The 27,335-nt window shown below is 40.0% G+C and overlaps 2 protein-coding genes and 1 long non-coding RNA gene across 3 annotated transcripts in view; 1 reads left to right on the forward strand and 2 right to left on the reverse strand.

The window, feature by feature from the left end:
* Positions 1-27,335, reverse strand: part of MRTFB (myocardin related transcription factor B) — a 309,172-nt gene that overhangs the window by 76,974 nt on the left and 204,863 nt on the right. The window lies entirely within an intron of this gene.
* On the reverse strand, positions 2,355-15,347 carry ERCC4 (ERCC excision repair 4, endonuclease catalytic subunit). Its single transcript, XM_052679490.1, has 11 exons — positions 15,138-15,347; positions 14,475-14,655; positions 11,810-12,008; positions 10,276-10,483; positions 9,155-9,335; positions 8,702-8,830; positions 8,030-8,140; positions 6,466-7,057; positions 6,157-6,249; positions 5,539-5,651; positions 2,355-5,145 (listed from the first exon to the last, which is right to left on the reverse strand). The coding sequence occupies exons 1-11, from the start codon at positions 15,309-15,311 to the stop codon at positions 4,412-4,414; spliced, it is 2,715 nt and encodes a 904-aa protein (XP_052535450.1). The 5' UTR covers positions 15,312-15,347; the 3' UTR covers positions 2,355-4,411.
* On the forward strand, positions 15,639-27,113 carry LOC128078866 (uncharacterized). Its single transcript, XR_008205887.1, has 3 exons — positions 15,639-15,897; positions 19,022-19,128; positions 26,325-27,113. It is a non-coding gene; the product is annotated as an uncharacterized LOC128078866 (long non-coding RNA).

The raw sequence follows: 27,335 nt of genomic DNA on the forward strand, positions 1-27,335 counted from the left end.
TACATTGTTCTCCTTTTCAGAAAGCACCTTCTGCTCCACATCACATGGTCCACAGGACTCCCAGCGTTACCTTACTTCAAAATTTGGTCATTTTTTGAGTATCAAAGATGACGGAGCTGATGGTAAATTCATACTTTAAAGTGACCGCTGCTGTTCTTTAATCGAGTTGCAAACGCAGTGTGCTTAAGCTGCAGAAATAGGAGAGCTTAATGGGTTACAGTTTATGAAAGATTCTGAACTCCTATTGATTGCTTCCCCAGCTCTTTGAGAATCAGAATTTGCTGAAATTTCTGTTAGTGCACCAAAGCATTTGGCGAGAGGATGTCTGCTGTGTGGAAGTTTGGCGTTTAGTCTTGGAGCACTTGTGGCTGCTTATGGCTAATTAAATGAGAATTTCTTGCACAGAGTTGATTTAATTTTAATTTCTGCTTGGACGCCCAGAGCACCAAGTGTGTGTCCGTTCACTGGGAAAACATCCTTGATACACACTGAAAGAATTAATACAATTAATTCACCACCACCAGAGGAAAAATCTTGGGATTTGTTTGTGCAAATTGCAAACTGATGATGAATTTACAAAACTAACTGTATGATATTCTCACCTTTTACATCACGTGAGTTCTGTCTTGTGTAAAGCTCTGTCCTGAGAAGCAAGAAGCACTTATTATGTTAAGTAGGAGATGAAGGTTCTCTTTAATTCCTTGCTGGAGACTGGGGAGTCCATGACCTGCTCGTCCCAGGTAGCAATGAAGACTTTTTCCCCAGGGGTTCAAATATCTCTTGGCCATCTTCTTTTGTTAAAGCATTTTTGTTTGCTATAATGAAAGCTTGGAAGAAGAACCGTTCAAAATGTAAAAATAGCAAAATGTGGGGAGGCTGCCATTCATTTTGTAAGTCAGAGCTTGTGACTAAAGTATGCTGCTTAGCAACAAATGGGGGAAATCTGAAGGTGGTCACATCGTTTTGTGCTCCCTGAAAAGTAATTATTCATGTTCTTCCTCCTATCTTTTAAACACCATCCTTTTCATGTCCCTTTTCTGCTTGGGATGAGAACTATGTGGCTGGTTGAGTTGTGCAACCTAGTTTTATCATCAGCAATATTTGTGCTGCTGCAGCTGTGATTCAGCTGGAAAGCTTCAGCTCAGATTTCAGCTCTCTCTCCCATAATGCTGCGCACAATGTGTATTTGTCCTTATGGACCAAGGCTTAAATGTGTGTGGAGCTGTTGAAGGGAATCCAGAGGAGAGTCCTGAAAATGATCAGAGGGAAGCAACTTTTTACATGGGTAGACAGTGGTAGGCCAAGGGGTTATGGTTTTAAGCTCAAGGAGGGAAGGTTTAGATTGGATACTGGGGAATTTCTTTACACAGAAGGTGGGGTGCTGGAACAGGCTGCCCAGAGAGGCTGGGGGCGCTCCGTCCCTGGAGGTGTTCGAGGAAGGCCAGGCTGGATGGGGCCCTGGGCAGCCTGGTGTAGTGCCAGATCTGGTGGCTGCCTGCCTGTGGCAGGGGGATTGGAACACGGTGATCCCTGGGGTCCTTTCCAACCCAAGTGGTTCTGTATGTGGCCGTTCATGAAGCTCGTACCTCAGTCTCAGTGAGCACCACTCACCAACTCTTGCCTTAATTCCCCCTCTGTGACTTCTCACACCCTGATCACCTGATTTGACTTTTCATGTCTTTTTGCAAGACTTCTAAGAGCACAAGGTAGCTTTTCTTTCTAGGTTTGATTTTCTGTAGGAAATTACTTGTACTCCAGGTTGAAATTTTTTTAATAAATATTACTTCTTAACTATTCTTGGTTTGGGGAAGTTAGGAAGCTGAGAAGTTCCTGTTCATTTCCTTTGAAAAAATGTGATAATTGTCTTTCCTAACTGACAGTGCTCCCCCCAGTCTGGTTAGAATCCAAGATGCAGGTTTTGGATTAAAGCTTTTAACAATTTTTATCTTTAGCAAACAAACACCCCCACAACAAAGATAAATTTGAAAGCAGTTAATATAGCTGGCACTAGAAAGACAGAAAAGGCCTTTTGGAAGATGTTTGTTTTTGAAGATTTTTTTGCTGTGGTTCGGGAACTGCCGAGACAACAGGGGCAAGTGAGATGCTTCCTTGGCTTTTGTAGCTAAGAATTGCAACTGTCACCACAAGTGGGAACGGTATCCAGATAACTTAGACACAGGAACTACGATGTAACCTAGCCTATGCAAAATAACCTTTGGCAATAGAAGCTGCCTTTGTTACAAGGAGATTGTGGTTTTGTTGTTATTCTAGAAGAAACACCAAACTAGCAAAGCCTGGGACAAAGTGCAAAAACAAGCACTTTGGTAACGTAACATACTCATCCACAAAGCATATAGAAGATAAAGATTTCACATATTGACTTTTATTTTTAAATAAAAAAGCACAAAATTAAGAGTCAAGCAATGACAAGATACAGAAAATTCATTACTTTTGGTGAAAGAAAGCTAAAGAACACGGCAAGGTCAGAGAATGCATCCAAAGGATTTTCTTCATTTTCCCATGTTTTTTTTGGCTGCACGTAGGTGAAGTGTGACGCCTTGGCTTTGTTACTTCAACTTCAGGTGGTTTCACGACGTGAGACATCTCCCACCTTTCTTAACAGTTGCTATTGCTTCAGAAGGACAAACTACTAACGTGAATTCAGAGATTATTATAACCTAGACTGTAACCAAACCTCGTAAAGATATCCAGACAAAAGAAGGAAAGAAGAAGGAAAGCCACACAACAGTAACTGCAGTGTATATTAAAGAAAAACACTGAATAGAAAACACTAGAAAATAGTTACAAAAATTCTGCTAAAACAACATTGATTAAATAATATATACATATATTATTTGATTGCACTGCATGACTGACTTTGATCTAGCATATAATGCAGCAAAGGCATTACAACATCTTGACATAACCTTTATTTTCACCTTGCACAAACCTAAGGAAAAAAAATACTGACAAAGCTGACGTGGAATCCTGCATGTCAGAACTGTCAAAACCAGCAAAAATCCCAGTTTGTTTCAGATCTTAGTGAAGTACGTGTTTCCAAATGTTCAAATCCACTTTTTTGAGCCAAGTTCCTTAGGACACACATCTAGGACAATTATATTTGTCGTTCAGCTTTCTGGTATCCTAGCACCACTGTTCAGGCATTCTCTATGCAGAACATTTCTGGCCTTATTGCTCTGAACAACCAAATGCCTCACGGAAGGACTTTTATACCAAGTGAAAAAAGCAGCACGTCCAGCAATAGAAATCCTAACCTTAGCTACACACTAAAACCAAAAATGTTCTGATCTCAGTACAGGGAAATCAGAAGCAAGAGGTATGTAGGCTTAGAATAATTTATTTTTTAAATTAATGAATTCTAATTTTGTTATGGATCTTCTTATTGGTGAAATTTGCATCTGCAGAAAAAAATGATCATTTTCAAAATCTCACCGCTCAGACTGTAAATTAACAAGTTAGTAACTTATATTTCAAATGCACAGCAAACCATTAAATCTGAAATTGCACATATGGTCTTTACTGAGCCCGAACAGAAAACTAATAACTTCTTGTTTAATTATGAGAGCACATAAATCTGTCATTAAAATTTTAAAGTATACACATGCAAGTCTTTACAGGTAATAGTTTGTAAACAGCTAATGTGAATACATTAGCATGTAGTGAGAGATTGGTAATGATCAATCTTTTTGGCAATTGCAGTTTGCTGCATGCTGTCACATCAAAGCCAAGTGGTTTTTAACAACGTAAGCATTCATAAACTATCAAAATACTCCTATTTCCTCTCTGCTTTATGCTGCACCAAATGCTAAGATATCTTCTAGGTAACACCAACTTTACTGAATTCACTGACAGATGATCTACTTAAGACATAAAGATACAAGTGCAATAGGATATGGAAAGACAACAATATTGGAAGAACCATTAATACTTTTGGAAAGCCTTACCTAGAAAGCCATCACATTATATGAGAGAAGACACCTCTGTCCTAAAAGAATAGTCCCAATGGTAAACCTATATTTTACTTTCAAGTAAATGAGGTGAAAGAGCTTTTAGCTTTAAGAAGACATACTGATAGAGATGTTTCCTTTTGAAAGGTAAGACTTAGCATTTACCTTTAATGGGTTTGATGAAGAATTTAGTTCATTCAGTGTTATTATAAAATTTGTTAAAGTGCTATAGAAATAACAATCATTTGCATTTCTGGATTAAAAATTTTCCTCATGAAACCTGCCTTCAGTAATAACTAGCTCAGATATTAAACCCGATGGAACAGCATTAGCAGGAAACAGCTGCTTATTTTAGAGGGCATTTCTTAAAACATTTCACGTACCTTGCCACAGGACCCTGCAAGAAAAGCTTATCTACAACATATGCTGGTCAGTCCCATTAGTCATCTTTTGTTTTTTTCTTTAGATATTGCCTCCTTGTAGGTCATGTGAATAAAGTCAAAGAGTTGTGTGGCATTGGCAGCATTGCCCAAAATTTCACAGAGTTTGTCCTTTGGCAGCGTCACCAGCTCAGCAATGCTTTTCACATGGTTCATTAAGGCGTGGCAGTTTTTTGCATTAACACCTGGCATTTTTAATAGGAAGTCCTGAGGACCAGGGTTATACTTGTCTGACTCAGGAAGAGTTTCAGAATCTGCTGTGACCGCCATTGCAGTTTCTGCGTCAGGCTGTGGGCGGTTTTGTTTTAACTCTTCAAACAGTTCAGCAGTAGCGTGGGGTGAGGGGCACCACAGGATACGTAACTTGGGGAAATGGAGTGTGAGAAGGGTCAGTTTAGAAGTAACATCACTACTGGAAATCTCCTGGCGCAGGGACCCTTGTGGAATCAAGGAGAAAGGTTTGTTAGGATCGAATTCAATCAGAAGAATTGGCCGCTTATAGTAACGTGACATAGAAATGCACTGCGTGTACAATCTTCCATTATTTAAGGAACCAATGAGATCGCTGATACTTTTCCGCTCGACACAGATATCAGGAGTTAAAATGTAATCTCCAACTTCCAAAGTAACAGGCTCAATGTCAATGCCACGACGATGAATCAGCGAAGGAAGCTCACTACGAAATTCCCGCATGTCCACTATTACAGTCTGTTGGGCAGATGTCTGTGCCTGTCCACCTGAAGAGCAAAACAAATAGTTAACCTGTACTCATGACCTCCAACTCTACCTTCTCTGAAGCGCATTCCACAATGGAAGCACTGTTTTTATTTCTCTCCACCTCACTACAGGCAATGCTGGTCTCATAATCCACAGGCTGTCCAGAAATAGTCCAGATGTTACCTCATCTTGATGGTAAAACACTAATTAAGCTATAGTTTCTTTTCAAAGGAAAACGTAATTCATTGTTCTTTCACAGACAAGACTGAGAGATGGACTGGGGCAGACACTATTTGTTCCCCATCAGGACTGCAGAATCGGTGTTCCTCAGTCACCCACCCACACGTTTGGATGATGTTCAACCACAGAAGGCTACAGGTCTTTTTCACAGCTTAACTTTGGGAACTGCTCACCTGCTTTGCGTGTGTCAGTGGAAGCAGAGGCAGGCTTAACATCTCTTACTAGGTCTAGGTTTGTCTCATCTCTTCCTTCTCTTTCTTCAGGAACAACCATACTGGCCCTTTCTCTAAGGATTCATAAACCAAGAATCACTAAAAACTGCAGTTAAATGTCAATAGATTAATATACATTAATACTGTTCAGCAAGATGCAAAATTACGTAGAGCTGAATGCTAACTGAAAACCTGCAATCCAGATTCTAGACTTTTATTCTCAATTTTTAGCACTTCCAAGTGTCTTTTTATTTTTAGAACTTTTTTGAGCATATGAAACAAAAGAACTAATTACCAGAAGTATAAGCTGGTGAGAAGTCAACGTCAAAGAAAATTATTGTTTTGTTCCTGAATACTACTTAAGTTATTAAAACCTTAGAAATATCTTACAAGAGTGTTAGCTGCAGACAAAAAAACAGTTTCCAATATGAAATTCATAGACAATTAAGTAAAAATACCAGTTGTGTTGAGTAGCTTATTTAAAGTCTTCTCATGGTTAAAAACTTCACCATTTAAAATACAAGCACAAAAGGAAACGATGTGAAAAGTTAGTAATGTAGATATTAAACTAATTGTTACCGAATTAGTTTTTCAAAGGCCTCCTTCTCTTTTCTCAGGGCTGTGAGATAGCGCTGTTCTTCTGTTGAGCTTCCATAGATGAGGAAATAAACCCTACAGGTTTGGAGGGAAAAAAAGATGACATTTAAGATTAGTAACTGCCTGAAAAATGTATATCCCATTTTCCCTCATTTATCAACATCATCTGTTCTTACTGAAACTTTGGGGTTCAACCAGAGTGGATTGCCAGAAGCGTGCAATAGATTTTATTTTTCTTTTAAGATAAAAATTTGACCAACTACGTTCTTGACTGGCACCGAGTCAACTTGCCTCAGAGGCTTCCCGGGTCTGCTTGCCTTGTAGATTTCCAGCTGCCGAACAAAAGTTAGTTCTGCATCATACAGTACAACATATCTTGGCTCTACTTCATGCAGCACTCGAGTGAGAGCATAGGGATCACTGCAGCCCTGCAGCGGATGAATAATTGTGAGTGGGTTTTTGAAAATACCATAGTAAGAATCTGAGGGTAAGTTCACAGGGAAATCTTCAGGAATGGTCTCTTCAACACTGCCTTCTTGGCTTCCATTTAATTCCTTGTTGTCCTCCACATCCAACTCCTCTCTGTTTTCCTCCTCAGTTTTCCCCATCATTTGGACTATAGTTTGGTCATGCTGCTTTTTGTGTTTGTTTTGTTTTGAACAAGTAGGGAGTTTGGCTTTTTTGGCTTGAGGTCCCATGTCTGGTCTGGCATTTCCTTTGGACTTGACCACTTTTCTGTCCTTAATCCACACTTCTCCAGCTTTCTCATCCTTTCCAAGTGTTTTATTATACAGTCTCATTAAAAAGGCTTCTGCCCCATCAGTTATGTATTCCCTGAGCTGTGCACAAGCTCGGTCATCACTGGCACAAATAAGAACTTGCCCTGCAGTCAAGAAACAACATCATATTTGCAATCTTGTAATGTTGTAATACACCGTAATTCCTTTTACCCAGCCACAAGACATCTCGAGCAAATAAAGTATTTTTAATGATCCTAGAAGCATGCCTGCCAAATGCCTTTGCACTTGGTGGTCACAGTTGCTGTGGACTTAGAGGAAGTCTGAATTACACCACATTTTGTACCAAACTAGATCAGAGAAGGTTAATGGAAGTTCAGCATTCCTTATTCTCACACCACCTAAATCATTATTTTCTTTTAATCATTTGAAAGAAAGCAGAGGTACTATATACTGAAGCAGACAACTTTTATGTAAAATGAATAAATAAATAAACAAATTCTTTTTTGATGCAGAATAAGACCACTTAATTGGGACTGCTCTAGTTTTCAGCCTCTGTCATCTTTGTCACGGATTCTAAAAAATACATGTTTCACACAGTATTACTGACAGCTGTGGGCCCTAAATAACAATTCTCTGCTAGCTGACTCAGATAAACTCCTACAGCACTAGGTGAGAGAGCCAGTTCTTATCCACAGCCAGAACACTGTGGGTGGGAGAAAAGAGCACTTTTTTATCCTCACAATTTCCTAAAATAAAACTTGGTGAAAATTAAGGGGATTAAAAAAATCCTGTAACAGGAAAAGCAGAAAAGGAGTTAGAAACACACTGGGTAAGAGATAACAGCGAGACAACTATGGAATTGTTATGGAGATTAGGTGCCAGCCCAAGGTTACAGTGGTAGAGAAGTCATCTGGTTCCATCAAATGGAAGCACAAACACAAACCACTGGTGGCCACCTTCAGTTTTTGGTTTGATTCTGTTCTGGGAAAAGTCACATTTTAATGTGTAAAGTTTTTGTAGTAGCTTTACAACCAAATACTTCTACATAAACACTTCATCTTAAGTTCACAAATTACTGTATTTAAAACTATTAAAATAATTCAATATCCTCTCACCTGGACCACCGAGGTCTTCACTGTTCTTATTCTCATTTTCAATCTCATTCAATACCTCTCTCAAAGCTTCCCATTTTGGGTTACTTTCTAGAACCAATTCCCTTTTCAGTTCTGAAACAAAACACAATTGAACATAGCAGCTCTCACAAGACAAAATACTCTTCATAACTTTAAATTAATGGTTCAATGTCATAGCATGATAGCTGTTGGCAAGCACAATAATCAGTAGCCTACATATGCAACTTGTTATAATGGTGGGGCTCAAGAATACTCATTAAAATTATTAACATTTAAAATAGGGAAAAATGCTTTAATGAAACAAGAAGTTGAAATGTTCACTTGTCCTTCAATTCTGAAATTCTTGAATATGTATCTATGTATTTTAAATTAAAATAATGGTAGCTTCTCATCCCTTCAAATGAAATGAAGAAGATCAAATTAAATACAATCCCATACAAGCTCTCCTAATGATTAGGCGAGTAAGGTGAGAAGAATCTTTCTGGCTTTTATTACATACTTCTTGAGCAAAGATTGTGCCTTGATGTCTTACGTCGCTGATTTAGTCTAGAGCTGTGTAAGACCCATGTATTGATAACCACAGCACAAATAAGAATATGCAGACTGTTCAAAATCATGTGACACTCTCCAATTTAAAATTGGAATGATGAGTACCATTTTCCTTCTTTACATCTCTGTTTTCAGAGACTTTGCCTTTCTGATTCATTTTCTCATCTGCAATGCGATAAACTCTGGCTCGAGCATTTACAAACATGGAAGTACTGGAGTCAAGAAACAGCCAACCTAAAGACAAAAGGAAAATGACATATGAAATGTACATGCTTCAGACCTTTCCAAGAGCCCACGTCTCTTATCTGGATTAGCTGCACAACCTGCACTACCTGCTCACTAACTACTAGCTGAACAAAAGGCTGAAATACAATACAAATCTCACACTTAAGTAACAGCAGTTCTGTGGGCAGATGAAAGCATTATGCGTCAATAAAAACCTACGTCCTTATGGCCAGTTATATAAAACCTAACTGGGTACCTTCATATGTTTGGGAATGTTGATTAGAAGAATCAGCAGCTCACTACTTCATGCATTAACTTGTATTCAGTGCTTACCTGAATTCTCACCAAAAGCTTTTTCACTTGCTTTCAGTGACTCCAGAAGATTAAGGAAAGTGACACAATCATACTGAGTTAGATACTGTAGCAAAGTACGCAGAATCTTCAAATCCTGGACCAAAGATTTTGTCTTAGCTCCGAGCTGATGCCAAAGAGGATCTAAATAGTGACGAATTGTCTAGAAATATAAATTGGAAAGTTCAAGACATCAAATATCTACTATACTAATCAAGGTAGGAATGCCTTTAAAAAAAAAACCAAACACCAGTAATATAGATTTTTTTTAACATAAAAAATTCAAAAATTCAAAAAACTTAGGCTGTTTAACAATTAGCAGTTATATATAATTTAATGTGCTCAGTACATATCTTCTTTCCCCTATTTAAAATTTGGTACTATAAATATTAATATATATGTATTCAAATATATAAAAAATGTAATATACATATTCTATATTTATATTTAATATTCTATATACATATGCATAAATATATATTTCATTGGCCTCTGCCCGTAGTATTTAAGATTGTTCAGGTAAAGTAGAAGTCATTGTAATGTCATTTAATTTTTAACATAAGATGAATACAATGCAGAAATGCCTTCAGATTTTCTAAAGTACACAACATTTCGTGTCAAAATGAGATTACAGTTAATAGGCAAATGTTGAAATGTATGATTTTACCCTACAGAAAGTATACATAAGTATGCAGACCTGCCAGTAACACCATCACACACACAGTTAATTCAAATATACGATGGTTAAAAATACAACAGCTGCATGCATGTGTGTGTTGTCTGTTATAGATCATGCTTCATCTAATAAAGAAAATAGAAAATGCTGGTAGGAAATTCAAGAGAAAAATTGGGCACGGAAAGAAGGTGAGAATACGGCATGCCCACCTCTATTATTATAGCATCAATCAGAATGTTTTTGATGTAGGAACTTGCCAAACGAAGTAAGAACAATGAGGACGATTCACCAAAAATCCTACTGGCAAACTGTAACATCACTGCTGGTAATTTCATTATTTGACAATGTTTTTGTTTGCACACCAAACTGTTTGAGGATTTAAAAGGAATCCCTTTACAAGACGTAGCAAAACAATCAAAATGATTACCTTGTCAAAAGCTTTACCAAGAGCATTTTCTAAAGATAGATCTTCTACTTCAAGAGCTGGATTGTAACGCTTCAGTTCTCTCAGACACGCATTCAAAATGTCCAGGATTGAGGTCTGGATAGCAAGCATACTAGGGGTCATTGACACGTGTATTTCCACCACTTCAGGTTTATGCTTCTCTAAAAATGAGTTCACTGCTATATGAAATCTACAAGGAAAACAGCTTATTAATATTTACATAAATATTTTGCTTGACATCATAATTCAAAAAAGTTCATACAAACAAAAGTTACAACTGACTTAAGTGTAAACAAGCTAAATGCAAATCATAACTCTACAGAGGCAAAGACTACAGTCTTGATGAATAGTCTCATAAACCACCTGACGATTCCCCAACTACGACTTGTTTTCATCCTCATCATATGAGCCCACAGCACTGGTGACTGATCCCCAGAGAATTACTGCACTAGATTCCACATCATTACTGCAGGTAACAAATCCTAAAGTAAAAACAAAAGATGTCGTAAAGAGCAAACTGTAATAAATAAATAATAAACTGTAATAAACCCTTTGGACTCACATGGATCCGCTGGCAAACACTGTGATATCCTTAGCTTCGAATAATAAGCAGCAGGCCCTTGGCTATAGGGGCTGTGTTGTAACAATGAAGCCATTGCTATGGGGGTGCTAGCTGATTTTAACAGAAAACTACAGAGAAGAACACTACTGCCCTCAGGTCTCTCCATAGCTCAGAAGCCAAGGAAGAAAATTCAGAGTTTGTGTTCAACCTTTCCTACCCTGGCTATGTCCATTTCTATGTCTCTGTAATGCTAAAAGGAAAACTTAAAATTCTGAGTTTACAGTGCAGAGCATGAGAACACGAGATGGTGTGAAACACATTCTATACTGGACAGAAGGAGCAGTTATGCACACCCCCTGCCCAAGGCACTGATGGCTGATCAGCTGAACTGACCAACTGTGTCTGCGCTACTGCTCCTGAAATGCATGCCACAGGCTTGGCAACTTAATTTCTAGCAGTTATCTAGAAATCTTCCTCGTAGATTACATACGTATAGAGGAAGATTACAAAAAAAACCAACCAACAACTGATCAAACACAAACCAATAAAACACAGAGATAATCATGGAGCTTCTTCATGATTGGAAACAAATCCTCCCGTGCATGGCAGCACTGCAAGACAGTATTCCTGTTACTTCATGGCTTCAAGACGGCCTTCAACAAATTACACTTTTCTTAAACTATTATAAATATCACTATCTACTATGATTTCTACTGGCTAGAAGGATGGTTATACTGCAAGGTTCTGCTTCTTATAGATTTAACTTGAGTCTATTCTCAAAAATACCTTGAGAAATTTAGCATCTTTAATACAACTTCTGCCAATAAATGAGTGAAATGAGCTTGTGAATACAAATACAGATCAGCAGTGTGACTACATAAAATTCATTCTGTTAAAAGTCCATGGTAGCAATCACAGTAATTTTAGGTTCAGTGTAGTAAAGAGGTACCTTACCTTGGCCAAACTTGGTAAAGTTTCCTGACAAAAAGGTTTCTCATCACTCTTTCCACTTGGCAAAAACCAGTGTTAAATGCAACCGCATTATCTGTAAAAGCTTTAATGAAGCCTTCCTTGTTTTTTTGGCGATAAAGTCGCAGTATAAATGATTCCTGACAAGATTCAATGATTCTATGTGCTTTGTATACCAAGACACCTGGGAAAATAAATGGTGTTCAAGTTAAAAAATAGTAAAGAAAGACTGAAAAAATTATATATTTTCCTCAAGTTTGTCTTACTGTTCTGCTTGTGTTAAAGTACAATTTCAGTCTTCTAAAATGATGTCAAACAAACGTACAGGAGTTCATAAAATAGCCTGGGTTAGAAATGACCTCAAAGATCATCAAACTGCAGCCCCCTGGCCATGGGCAGTTCTGCCCTCCACCAGCTCAGGCTGCCCAGGGCCCATCCCACCTGGCCTCAAACACCTCCAGGGCTGGGGATCCATAGCTTCTTTGGGCAGCCTGTGCCAGCAGCTCACCACCCTCTGACTGAAAACTTCCCGCTGACATGTAACCACAATCTCTCCTCTTTCAGTTTAAAGCTGTTCCCCTTTGTCCTATCGCTGCTCGCCCGCATAAAAAAGTCAGTCCCTCTCCTGAAACCTCGCAACTCCTCGTTTTCAGTACCACAGAGCCTCCCAGTTACAGAGCTGGGTTAATGATGATCCTTAGCAAAAAAATCCTGTGCTCAAGTGGCAGGACTCAGTAGCTTCCACAGTGCTTCATTCTTCAAACAAAACTTGGACTTGGGACTTTCAAAGGGAGGAAGACTGAATGCAAGATGTAACGCAGTATCACCACAGAGCAAATTTGATATCTGAACTCTTTTATTACAGAAGTTCTGTAATCATAGACTTGTTGAATATGTTTCTTTGATTATCAAAAAACTTGAACTATTCTCAAAGAACTTTTGAAAACATTTTCTGTGCTATTTCCCATCCTTCTGATATTGATATTCACAATTGTGGACAGAAAGGATTTCCTATTCAACGGCTATGCCAGCAACTTTATTTAGGGCTATGAGCATTGGGAAATAACTATCATATGCATTTTAGCACAGAGAAATGAAATGATAGTGAAACTGCCTTAAGCCTTTCAGGCAAACACTTTTGGGATTTATATTTCACTCAGCCAAGACTTGTTAAACCCAAGACTTACAGCAACCCAAGACTACAGCTTCCATTAATAAACATAATAATATAATAAACACTATATTATTATATAATATCAAATTATATAACATAACATTATATTATTTCTGACAGAAGCACGTTTCAGCTAAAGCTGCTGTCACACTGACCTCTGGTGGCACTACGGGGAGTGCGACAACTCTAGGCCACAGAATGGCCAGGGTTGGAAGGGACCTCAAGGATCACGAATCTCCAACCCCCCTGCTAGATGCAGGGCCACCAACCTCCACATTTAATTTTAGACCAGGCTGCCCAGAGCCTCATCCAACCTGGCCTTGAACACCTCCAGGGACGGGGCATCCACAGGTCATTTCAGGTCAGGAGGCTCTTGATTTTTTAAGTCTCTAATGTGTTTCTTCTTTTCATCCACACAGAACCCAAAGTAGGGTGTCTCAAAACTTTACTTTTTTTTTTAAACCTAGAAATAACAGAACAGAACGTGGTGTCCTCTGGCTGTAGCATGAAAACTGTTTAAAAAGTTTCACAGATTAGAACATCTCATACACTGACTAAATGAGAATTTCTGAAGCAAAAACTTGCACACACATTAGCATTCAATACTCAGTCACATTCAGCCATTATTAAAATGTTAACATTCAATAACACTGAAATATTCCTGTATACCTGGCTCTTAATATCTGTTTTACTAGCTCTGTGGGCTTTAAGAGGGCTTCCACCTTACACAAGGATATAAAGACAAGCAGGGAAAGAAAGGGAACAGAATATGGGAAAACAAGCATGCACAAGTTCTATACAACAACAGGAGGTCTCAAGGTATTTCTAAAAATCTTTAGAACATTGTTATTTAATAATAGAAAGCATGTAAGGTGTTACAAGAGGAACATTAGTTAGGTACTGTTATTTCACTTGATGGGAAAAGTTGTCATGAGGAATTCATTGAAGCAAAAAACTGCATGCTTATCAACCACACACACTAGCAATCAGTTTCAATCACAGGCTGTGTTCTGAGAGTATTCTAGATGCTATTTCACCAGGCGCAGACAATTTTTCTACTTGGGAAGCAATGCAGGCAGTGTGAATGCTTCTGTTTCTTACATCAATGGCAATTTAACCAGTGATTGTTTTCCAAGTGGTTACTGATATAAAAATCCATACGGATGCATTATCCACTATCTAAAAGGAATGTGAGTGTTGTGTGATTAAACAAAGCAAACAAGTGTGACCTCTTGCAAGGATCTGCTTTAGCAGGGGATTGGACTCCATGATCTCTTGAAATCTCCTCCAGCCCCTGTGATTCTGTGACGACCATTAAAAGAAAAAAGGAAGGAACTACATATTTGTGCCTTTCACCTAAGCCTTCTCAAAGAAATAATTCTTTAACCTGAACACCATTAATAGGACTCTATACAGAGTTAAGCTTTATGTATTTTTCAACAGAACAGTCATCCATTTATTTCAGTAAGCTCTCACCAGTGATGAGGTTTGCAGGAATTCTGTCGGTAAGGAAGTCGACCACGAGGATTCTGCTGGTTGCAAAGAGAACCCCCCCTTGCGTGTAGAACTCATAGCGGGCACTGCTGGGGATCTCGTTGGTGACGCGCCGAGGAAGGTGCACAACTCCATCCGACCGCAGCTGGTCAATGAAGTACTCCTACAGCAGGCACGGTGAGAACACAGAACTTCATTACAGATGTGAAGAGAATCTCAATTACACGCGTTCCATTTATTTGGAAAAACGGCCCCAAACCAATTGAAAACACGGCAGCGTGAGATGCTACCCACAGAGAGCTGTGATTCCGTTTCTTGTAGCGGTTAAGCACCAGCCTTGTGGTGACAGCCCCGCACATTCGCAGTAGCAGACACACGGGCCGTAAATGCGACCCGCGGCACGTCGGCGCTCTGGAACTTTTGGCAGCCAGTTCTCCCCTGCGTCATTACGGTACTTACAGCTCTTCTGAAGAGCACGGGCGATTTTAATACCGCCTTACAGGCGGTAAGAATAGGGAAGGGAGCGCCGCTGCCAAAGGCAGCTACGGCAGGGCGGCCACGGCGCCGAACTTCAGCTCGAAGTCCGCAGCCCCTGCCGGTTCCGGCCCGCCCTGCTCCCTGCGGAACGCACGGAGTCGCGCTTACCTCCTCGGCGGCGCTCGTGTTCAGCACCAGCACCAGGCTGGCGGGCTCGCAGTAAAGGCGGAGGAAGCGCAGCAGCAAGCGATCGATGCCGAGCCCGCGGGCGCAGACCACGAGCCCGTCCTGATGGAACAGGTCCAGGAAGATCTGGCTCTCGTGCTCCAGCAGCGCCGCCATCGCCGCCCCGCGACCGTTGCGGCAGCGCCTGCGCGCGAGCCGAGCGCCCGCGCCCGGAGCTGCAAGGCGAGCGGCGCGCGGCGGCGCCCTCTGCCGGGCGGAGCGCGCGGTCCTCCCGCCTGGAGCACGGCCCCCTCACGCGGAGCGGCGGTGCCGGTGCCGATGCCGGTGCCGGTGCCCCGCGTCCTGCCCTGCTCTGCCCAGGCAGGAGCCGCCGGTGTGGAAAATGAGGTGGGGCGGGCACTCAGCTGTCCTCAAACCAACCCGGGCGCTCCCAGTGAGGTGAGCCGAGCCCCTTGCTTTCTCTTACAATGAGGTCGCTGTACTGACTGCAGATGTGAGACCTGGGAGTCGTTCGAGTTTGTAATACGAATTATTTATGTTTAGTTACTACTTACTTACGTTCCTTAAACAACAAAGGCGGACTGAAGCCCGGCCCGCGTTCCCGCGCACGGAGCCGCACCTCAGCGCGTGCCCGGCCGCTCGGCATGGCTCGGGAAGGGCTCCGTAGTGCTGAGGGACTTCAGAGCCGCTTCCCGGTCGGCTGTAAATTAAGGGAACTCCTCAGGAGCACCCCAGAATTCAGGTGGGTGAAGGACAGAGAAACTTGTCTCCGACCTTCGTTAAAGACACAGAACTTTCTGGGTCTCTGGCAGGAAGCACTGCAGGCTCAGTGGGGTGATGGTGGGCCGGCCCTGCCCGCCTCCCTGCCTGCCGAGCGCCACGTGCTCCGAACCTCTGTTCCGTGTAAGGGCTGTGAACTCCCACTACGTTCCCCAGTGCTTGGTTGTTTTCCTGCTGAACGTGAGCCGGCAGCGTGCCCAGGTGACCAACCAGGCCCAGGCCATCCCGGTGGTGGCACTCGGCGCCGCGCTCAGCCCTGCGCCCCGCACTGCCGCGAGCGGAGCGTCGTCCAGAACTGGAGCGTCCCGAGAGGACGCGGCGAGGCTCTGGAGGGGATCGTTAGATCTGTAGGAGGTGAGGCTACTTTCACTGCCTACAAGTGCCTGAAAGGAGGCTGTGCTGAGTCGGGTGGCCTCTGCTCGCAGGTAGCAGCGGTAGGACGAGCTGTGGCTGTGAGCCGTGCCGGGAGGTGCTGAGGGATCCCTGCGGTCCTTTCCAGCCTTACTGGTTCTTCTGATAAAGTGCCCTTATCAGGTTTCTAGAGTCAGCCGTCTGGTGCAATCCCATAAATACTTGCCGTGTTTTGCTTTGGTGCTCTGCATGTAGGTAGTTGGTTTTTTTTTTTTCCTTAATGTGGGTAAGGAAAAACGGAGCGCCCAGCCGCTAACATGTTCCTCTGCTCCTTATGGGTTGGGTGAACATTGCTAATGACCATGCACTCCACTATGCGTTAGTTTAAAATCTGCCACTTGGTGATTTTACTTTAATGTAGGAAAATTTCAAACTATTTTATAAATAATTTTCTTTGTAACATGCAGTACAAATACTTGGCAAAGCATAAAAATATCTAAAATGGGGATCAAGTGGTGTAAATAAAAATATTGGGACTAATTTTTAGTTTTCTCAAACACTTTATTTCTGAATTTCTGAATTATTCTTTCCCAATGAAGCTATTCTGAAAGTTAATCGTGACATGATTTTACTGAGTTAACAATGAGCTCTGATTAAAGATTTGATCTGGCTGTGGGCTGATGGATAGGAAACATTAGTAAGGGTAAGTTCAGTTCTCATCCTGGATTAGCTTTGCACAGACTGTGAGACCCCGGAATTACTGACTGCATCACCTCGATTCCCCTCCTGGCTGTGAGTGCCACATGAGAACAGCAGTTGTGTTTCTTCACTTTGTCTTAAGTGAACTCAGAATTGAACTTCAGCTGTTAATGATATCCACAGTTGCGAAGCTAAATTGAAAAGTGTAAAGATACATATAGTTTGAAATAAGTGCCCTGAACAATCTTGAGTTAGACTTTTCACATGTGTATCTTAAAGAAGTAGCATATGTGGTGACTGTGTAGAATATTCCACTTCAATAGTTTATAGGTGTTAAAGTGATGAAATAAGTTGGGATTTCTTTATTGTAGCAATATATAACAGTGACAGATTAACATCTGACAATTGCTGTTAAAACATGTTATGATCGTACGGCGCAATTATCCACAAGGTTAGCAGTCTGTCACTTCACATTCATGGGGGAAAAAGTGCATTAAAAGTAAAAAAAAAAAAAAAAAAAAAAAAAGAATACAAAAGCAATGAGTTTATGTGAGCGTTGTTATTTGCCTTCCGGTCATCAGGATAACAGCAGTGTAACACTTGCACTGTGTGCTTTGCTCATGCCTGGCTGGGCTTCTGACTGCCAGCAGTGCAGATAGCAGGTGCTTCCTGACCTTGGTGCGTGGGGTGAGGTTTGGTTGCTGTGGTTTAGAAGGCTCTCATAAAGAAAAGGTAAAAATTTCAAAATAAAGTACCTACTATGGCTACAAATTAACTGGAGGTGTAATTTTGCTCCTCCTACAATGAGCTGATTTATTTAAAATCAAATATCTGGTAAGCAAATTTGTTTATACTCCCATGGGTCTGAAATAGAGCTATGGGTCTATAACAAGTGAGGATGTACAATGTAGCCAATTAAAAAAAATAAATCCTAATTGCACGAATATGGATGGGCAGAAGTGGTAGATAGTCACCTACTTATGGCTCTAAAAAAAAAGGAATTTATACAAACAACTTTGCAGCTCATTATTGTAAACCTTCAATAAATCCAGGTGTTTGTTGACTTCTGCTTTATGAGACTGTAAGAGGATGTAACTGAAAAAAGAAAAGTGGATAGTGTTTGATATGCAGCGTACTTCTGCAATGATATTTGGGATGATGTTCATTATGAAAATCACATACCTTAAAGGGAAACACCAGTTCATCAAAGTTTGGAACAGTGGATTTATGTGTATTGCTTTCACTATTTTTATTTAAGAACTCAGTATCAAAAGTATAACAGGGCAACTCAGAAATGTGTTGAGAGTGACAGGAGCAGTTGTGATCAGCAGGCAGACTGCTGCAGGGAAACATGAAGGAGATTCTGAACTACTTATGAATAGCTTTCTGTGGTAGAAATACAGTAAATTGAGAACACTTCAAATGAAGGAAATGAGACCTCAGAATGGGTCATCACAAAACTGCCAAGGAGGCTCAACCGCCATCTGTGTGTGTTTATCGTTGTCTTATTGTTGCTTAGTAAACCATGTAAAAGTAACTGAGTCTTTATTATGTGTGGGGTTGTTTGTTTTTAGCCGAAATTTAATTTTATTTAACTGAAGGACTTATTACTTGTTTTTTGATAAAACAGTAGCCGTGCCAGGGAGAGAGAGGAGAAGAGTAAGAAAGAGAAGATAGTAGCACTCAGTGCCTTTTAGCTCTGCTTTGGATGTGGCGGTGTGTGCTGGCAAAGCCTCTGATTTTAAAATACTTTCAAAGAGATTTGGAACATATGCTTCATCTGCCTTTTAGCCTTTGAAACACTACTTCTTGAACCCACTTGCAAAAGTTCATAATCTTATAAAAGGGATGTATTATGAAGTTTTTGAAACCCTTGAAAGATGATTGAAGTACTTCAGGATCCAAAGAATCATATTAATATGTGTGCATAATAAAACAAGAGCCTTTCTATTCAAACTGGTTACCTGCCATGGCTTCTGGGCATTTGGCTTTTGAATTCTCCCAGCCTTCAGTCTGATGTTTGATATCTCTTGCAGCCAAAGCTCCTGGTGAGGTTATGAGGGAATTCAGGATGGCAGTTTCAGTGCCTTATCCAAACACGTGTATTGGAAAAGGACCAGAGAAATGGTGACAGCAGATTCAGGTATGTTTTTACTATACATTGTCATGTGTTGTTTTTTTTTCTGAACTAGAATGACCTTCCTTATTAACATTTAATCATATATATTTGTTTCACACTAAAACAGGAAATACTGAATTATTTCTAATGCTGTTTTGAAATAATTTGAATTTTAATGGCATGCACTGAAATAATGAGCATGCATAGGGTCACAACTGATTAAAAGTGCCAGAATCATAGCAGCAACTGCTGCATAATTGCTTTCTAAACACTGTATGCAGCACAGAGTTTTCCTACGAAGTATTTTTGTAGGAGTTGTAATAATTAGTTGTAATGTTGTTGATTTCCCTTGTAATATTGCTTTAATACTTTCTTAGTATTTATTCAAATTAACATAATAGTTAATCACTTACTTTTGAGGAATGAAATAATTGTAGCATTGTTGAACAAATTATCTTTTCTCTTGGCACTTTGTTGGAATTACTTGAAGTACTCTTGGGCTTTTCAACTGTGAATTCCACAATACAGTTTGTTTTAGAGCAGGGGAATGCATTTTTCATATATATGGATTACTATTTCAACCTGGCTATTCCTGGTAAAAGTTCTTTAGGGGCAGATGTAAAGTAGATTGATAGACTCCATCCGATTTCTCTTGAAAAGGTGTCCAGATCACAGAAAAGCCTGCCATGATTGGCACTATTTGGCAGCCCTGCTGGCAGATTCTGGAATGCAATTTGAAGACTGATTGGATAAAGAGGATGAAGTAATGTGTTCACCTAGGTTCAGAAGTAGCCCTTACCTGTCAGCAGTGACAGATGCTGGTGGGGTGGTGTATGAACCTTGGCAAATCCTTTCCTTTAGTTCCTCTTTTTGCTGATTTTGGTTTCTGGTGTTTCAGAGTAATAATTCTTAGAGAAACAAAAACCTCTACAAAATTGAATAAGAAGTCAAGTTGATACTCGCGAAATTTCATACAATAAGAAAATATTAGTGGAAGAGATGGGGTGTTTTTCCTGTCAGTCATACCTTGAGAGCGACTGTTTTGACTTCTACCAGACTGGAGGAATGCCAAAATGACTCCGTATGGATGGTGAGCTTGGCGCGGTGAGGTGCTGATGACCATCCTCAGTAGGGGCTTTGTGGGGAACGGATCAAGATGCCCTTCTGTTGGTTTTTTTTTTTTCCACTGGAGGTCTTGGCAAGTTGCTAGAAATACAGAGCTCTGGTAATTTTTAGACGACTTCTTCACTGCTGCATTTCTTTGCCTGTCTGTGTAGATTCAGACTGTCTGTGTAGATTCAGGATTCTTTAGTCCAAAATGGCACTTCAGTCCAAGTCGGTTTTGGTTATCACATATTTGCATTTGAAACAGTTTTTTTGTCCGTGCATATGTCAAAATGTGTGCTTTGTTTTGGGATACAAAGTGTGACTGAAAGACAATCCATTCTGTTCAAATGGAGCTTATTACAAACTTCTCAAGTGGATTGTGGACACTTTTCTTACAGATCTGGTATCTCTCATCATCAGCAAAAGCTCCCGTCTACAGTTCCTTCTTCTCTTAGGACTTCTGGCTCTCACACTGGAAATTAACTTAAAATAAATTAAAGGAAGATGAAAATACTTGCAATCATTTATCCTTGTAATTAAAATATAAGACTTGAGGGAATGTTTGTGGTCATTTGTGACCACTTATGCATTTCAATTGTAAATTAATGGGAAATACATTCCCAGAGTCATCGCAGCTAGTCCCATGAGTCATATTACTCACTGTTTTTTCAGAGAGCATCAGTGAATGTGGGCTGGGATAATCTGATGGAGAAATACTGCGTTAGACTGCAACTTAGGAAAAATGAATTCTCCAAATACAATGCATTTTTCCGTATATCCTAATAAGCTGCAAAGGCTCCACCATGAGTTACATGCCACAGAGCAAGGAACTTTTTCACGATGAATCTCAGTTTGTAGACCTCTGACAAATCTATTCTATTATACCTTGCTTATGAATGTTACACAGGAGAAATGAAAAGAAGTAGAACGCTGTGTATAAACACTATATAAATGCCTTATGATTTTTCACTTCCACCTTGACCAACCCTTACGTTGCAATTATTTTCAGTCATAAGAACCAAGACAAGCTATGAACTTACGTTTGAGACTTGTTGATATTAAGTAGAAAATTTCACAACATTTGGGTTCTGTCAGAACTGTTTCTCTGCTGTTCCTTAGAAATATGATAGTGGTGACAAGGTCGCTGTGCATATGGAACAGTGAACAAAATAGGAAAGCAAAGCCTGCTGAATAATTGTTCCAAATGTGGTCTATGGAGGATATGAGTATGTGCAGCAGAGTAAATATTTGAGTATTTTTTGTTTGATGCTTGCTTTTCTCTTAGTTTCCATGAAACTCCCTCAATGAGAAAAGAGTAGAGTGAGACAACAGAGGGTAAGTAATCACCACTGTGAAGAGAAGCCCTTATTGTTCAGAAATCTTGAAATTCCTGGGTTTCTTTCTCAGTCTAAAACTCTTAGTTTGCATTAACTACATTATCTTAAATTGGGTATTTTCCTTCTGTAGTAAGTAGTACAATAACTGGCAGAGAAGTTGGATAAGAAGGATAACTATAAACTTGTCTTTTCTGAGGGCTTTAAAGCTCTCTCTCCATGTAACACCAATCTTATCAAGGAAGGGTGAAGGAAGTTGGAAGACCTTTTGTGTTTCTAAGCACAGTCTGTAATATAATTCCATCTGTGGAGCACATATGGTGGCGTGGTTACTTTGGATTTACTGTCCCTTCCCAGAAGGACAATGGGAGGACAGCGGGGGGGTAGGATTGATGGCACAGCTGTCTCCAGAATCCTTAACCATGTCTGGAAAGACATTTTTCTTGATCTTGTTTGTCTAAGGTAAAAGTTATGACTTGGGTTACTTTATTGGCATTGACATTTAAGTTCTGTGTTGATTTACATGAATTGAGACAGAATACAGGGAGGACATGCAGGAAATTAAGTAGCACCTGATTTTGTGAAGATGAGCTGTTAAAGTATGAACCTGTTTGGGAAAATCTTACAGGCAAATAGAATTAAATGTAAGACTATAAACAAAGACATTAGGCAGATTGCTCCTGTTCTTGATGGAGTTGTATAATTTACTCATTAAAGAAAAATATCTGCATTGGGAAAAAAAAACAACATGTAGATAAAAATATCTAAAACTAAAACAATAATAAAGACAGAAGTGATCTGTAGGACTTGAACAAAGGGAATCCTGTTTTCCACAAGATGGAGCTGTGTGATTTCTGCTTTTGGAGGCAAGTCAGTTTGTTTGTAAAGGATTCTTTGATTCCTGTAACAAGGACAGAAGAATCACAGTGATCTATCATTGCTTTCTTACTCTGATGGTAATAAGCTGCTGCAATTTAACTCAGGATGGTTTTTTGGGAGCTAAAAATATTGAATTTAATACAAAAGCCTCTGGATCTAGGAGAGAAACTATCTTTAGAAAAAGAAATCCATTACGTTTCTCTATGAAGAGCACAATAATTTGCCTGGTGTGCTGTGTCCTGTCAGTTATCCTTTATTTACTCTGATGATGACTGCAATGCAGATTTCTGTGGAATGATTTCTTATCTTTTATGCTCTGTAACATCTGCACGAGGGAGGGATATGATTGCCTGAATGAAAATTCAAACAAAATATTCTCAGTAGCAGAGATGGACCTTCAGTTCTGGAGTGTTTATTAATCTGAGCAGATGTAAATGTAGTAATTCATCAACAGAATGGAACAGTGTCTTTGAGAGCAGTATCTGAAAAAGATCAAGGATCCATAGTAGAAAAATAACTAAAAGTGAGTGCCTGGAGTGACAGGGTTGAGAGCCAATTGTTTTCTTGGCTGAGATGGTTGCCCAAACAAAGGCCTGGAAAGACAAGAGTATTTCCAGAATGTGCCAAGAATCTCTTCTATAAAGGTTCAGTTACTGAGGGGCTAATAATTTGGGATATGTCCCTAACAACCCAGGTGCCAACTGTACAATTACTGATAGAACTGATGTAGACACAGCTAAAAAGCACATGGTTGTGCAGGGAGATTTAAGAGCATTGGAACGCTGGCCTTGAACTTGAATTAACTAGCAACTTGTTTGCAACATCATTAAATCGTGCCGCATCTGACATTCTCTGATCTTTTTTTTTTTTTTTTAATGCTTTGGATTATAGTGGCTTATTGTTTATAAACACTTTGCAAACTCTAAAAAAATGATCTGATCACAGCTGATAAATGTAAGGCTGGTTCCCAATTCGATTCTGTCCACTCGAGCTGCAGATCCTTTCTTTGTTTCCTTCTCATTGCTAAAACCCAGCTTCTGCACTGATTCCTAAATGTACCTCCAGCCCATTCCTCTGTTTTCTTGCTGGTGAGAAGCAGAAGACCTGTGGTTGTTTCTGAGTGGATTGTGTGGCACAATGATCAGCTTGCTGGTATGTCAAGCATTACAGATAATTGCTGAGCTTACACAGCAATATTTTCCTCACTGAGAAGGCTCACATCAGTCTTTTTTTCCTACTCATCTGTCAGTTCTCGTGGAAACTTGGAACTTGGTATCTTTGAGACCAGGTCCTTTTGTCAAATTTGATCAAAATTAGCCAATTCATTCAAAAGTTATGAAGGAGGGGATGAGAACTGACAGGCTGGCAGTACATCTGTGTGATTTGTTTCCTTGTGTAGCTGGCATGGGAAAAAAGAGTTTTCTAGTTTTCCAAGTAGGCAATCAGAATTCAGAAACCTGCATTTAATTGAAGCTTTCAGAAATTCATGTGAGTAACTTAATGTGCAGAATTTACTGTGTTGCAAGTCAGTCTGGAGAGTCGTCATTTTGGGTTTATGCGCTTGCATTTGAGTTCATGGAGAAGGATGATCTGATATCTGATGACATTCACTACTGGAGAACCTCCTGAAGGTTAAAAACCAGGTTGTAAAGCAGACTCTCTTTCAGACCGCTTATCCAGCCAGTTTTGGAAAAAATAAAATTCCAGCAATGGAACAGCAGAATGTTGATTGTCCACAAACTTTTTTCCTGAGGCAAACATTTTAGGGCAAGAGGAGAGCTGAAGGAGATAGATGGTAGCAGATGGCAGCGATGTTTTTACACCTTCTGAAGCTGTGATATGCTTTTTGATATAATGAACTGACCCAGCTCATAGCTTTAAAATATAACTAAAGAAAGCAAATGTTTTTATAACGTTGTTAGGTGGGGTAGGGAGATGGTGTGGGTACTGAATTGGCAGTCTGTGGGTGAAACCTGTTGTGGAGTTGGACATTACTGTATCTCATTGGGTTTGTCTTTTCTTTCATTATGCATCCCTGAAGGCAGGGAAAGCAAACTTCTTTTAAAGAAGTCAAACATTGCAGGTGCTAGGTAAGGTTGAAATCCCAAATGCATGCATTCTTAATTGATAGGAGATGAAACGAACCACTTGATGTTTTGTTTTCCCTGCTTAACAGCTTCTAGTTTGTAAGAACAATCTTGTTTTTGAAGAAGTTGTAGGAAGGATTTTGGCTATGTGCAGAACTCCAGCTATATAGAGAACTAGCTTCGTGTTCTCTCTAGAGAAAGATACGATTATGTATATTCTGTAGCAAAATTGTATGAAAGGGTGAAAACTCCTCCATCCACTGGTAGGAAGTGTAAGAACCGGCTTGGCTTAGACATACATTTAAGATTTTGAGAAGAATTCACATCAGTAATGTGTGTTAAATTGCATCCCGTGAGGGAAAGCACAAAAAGAAAAGGGTGGGCAGTAATAGTCAAGCTTTACTTTTATGTCACCAAGAAACAACATTGTAACTGAAACACAAAAGCAAAGTGTGGAATGCATAATATGAAAAAGAGGCATGTAATAACAGGGAGAGCTTCTGAAGTAACTTAAAGCACCTTCATTTGTTTCTTTATTTGCAGGTAAGTGTAGTGCAGCCTACACACTTCAATCAAGCCAGCAGGAGACTTTAATAAGTGATAATAAAGTGTGAAAGGTTGCTATCTGAGAAGGAGGGAAAGATGCATGTGCTTATTGCTAGTAATTATGTATCCAGTAAGCAGACACCAAAATAGTTGCTCCAGGTTTTGTTGCACCCTGGCACAAAAACTTGGGAGCATCCATGAGCTTAACTGAAGCTGAGTTTGAATTTTTGATCTACTGAGCTTGAAGTTCATGGAGAAGAGATGTCAGAAATGGTGATTGGGCTAAGAAAAATATCCACGCTACTGCTTTGCATCTGTCTTGCCAACTATCAGGCTGTATGATTAAAAGAAGGCAAACACTGTGTGTTGAAACATAACACTTTATTTAACTGGAATGAAGTAGCTATCTCATTTACCTATAAATACATTATGAAATGCATTTATATCATGGGACTCAGGTGCACAATTTCTTTACTTTTGGGATTTGTTGTCTGGAAAATTAACTTTTTGATCAAGAAAACACCAACCTCTTTTTCTTTCAATGAAATCATCTTGAGACCGTTTCAGCAGCAGCAGAATTTTGGTCTGCCATTGGCTATCCAGCAGGGTGACTGCATGTGCTTGTGTGGGGTTATATTTCAGCTCCCCTGGTCTATTTCAGCATGTTAATACCTTGATTATTCCTGAAAAACAAGAGGAATGAAATCATGTGAAGTGCAGTTATTCTGTAGTAAAAGCAAGCCAAAATAAGATGTAATCCCTGACAATTTAGGACAAGGCTAGTATGGAAAGGAACAACTTTTCTGTGCACCCAGATTCCACCTGAAATAAAAAGGTATCTGAGTACTTCCTGCTGCGCTCCTAGCAGGCTGCCCATGGATGCCTCTGGTCACTGTGAATGAAGAGAGAAATGCCTCAAACGCTTTTACTCCAAAAGTAGCATTACTTGAGAATAAATACTGTGACACAAAGGATCAGTGATTTTTTTTGAAAGTCACCTCTAGCGGAACTTGTAGCAAGTTTTTGTGTGAAATGTGCATCTTGCTGTTTTATTCAATGTGGGCTCATATTTGGAGAAGCAGCATGCTTGATTTACAACATTCTGCTCAATGGGTATTGAGGTCTGATCTCTTATCACTTGTTGTTAAAAGAATTTCTGGGTGGTTAATAGTTAACTATTAGAGGGAAAAGGGAGAATAGAGCAAGAAATAAATTGGCACAGTTTTAATGTTGTACCATGCTGGAGCCCTGGATTCTTCTCTTTTAGCAGGAGGAGTTTTGCTCAGGTCTACTTTTTCACTTGTACTGACCCCCAAGGAATGGACTTTGCAGAGTAACGGATGAGAAGCCATCCTAAGATCTTCCCCCTCAAGTATCCTCGTGTGTTTGCCACCTGAGAACTCCAGCGTTCCTGTTCTGCTGGTTCAGGCCCAGACAGCTTCACCCCTGCACTTCCTGCCCCGGCACGGTTTTCTAGAAGTTACTCTGTTCATACGCTTAATAGGAATTGTTCAGAAGCCGTGTGGTATATAAAATCCATCTTCTTCCCCAAAACGTAGCTCTGAAATACATTTTACCATACAATGAATACTTGATCAACTTAGTTATTGAGCCCTAATGTGCCTCAAATGATGTGTAAATACAATTAAGTTGTAATGAGATGTCAGCTGGAAATGGAATGCCCTGGCTGGGCTAGGGCTCTGTCGCTGGGAATCTACGTGGCATCGTGTTAATATTGCAGGCTCATGAATTTTTTAGTTGAGTAAATGCAAAAATCCTTCATGCTCTATCCTGTACGTATCCAGTTGGCTGGAAGAAGCTGCTGCAGGGCTAGGCAGCTTTCTGTTGTGATTCATAGATGTGCTTTCTCTCATGTATTCTTTTACAGAGTGAGTGTTGCTATGTTCTGCTTTCTTTGAAATGGAATGCTCTTGTCTGCTGTTCAGAGTGCTGGAACATAGATGTTTTGAAAGGTATAATTAATTGTCATCAAATAATATATGACTTCTTTGAGGGGGTGATCTCTTTCCAGCAGTTCCTGTTTGCCTCCTGTTCACTCAACATGAATTAATTGCATCTTCTCTCCTTCCTGTCTGTATTTATCTTGGTTTTTATGGGAAGACAAGGGCTTAGCCTCAGAGATCCAATTGAAAAATAGAAGTGATAATGCTCTGCATAGAACAGAAGGAGGAGTATGAGAGTGAGTACTGAAAATTAAAAGTACTTTACTTGGATACATCTTTACCAAAAGAGATTCTGGTCCAGCAAAGGAGAAGAA

This window comes from Tympanuchus pallidicinctus, unplaced genomic scaffold, assembly GCF_026119805.1.
Source record: "Tympanuchus pallidicinctus isolate F22 unplaced genomic scaffold, pur_lepc_1.0 scaffold18, whole genome shotgun sequence".
NCBI classification, from domain to species: domain Eukaryota; kingdom Metazoa; phylum Chordata; class Aves; order Galliformes; family Phasianidae; genus Tympanuchus; species Tympanuchus pallidicinctus.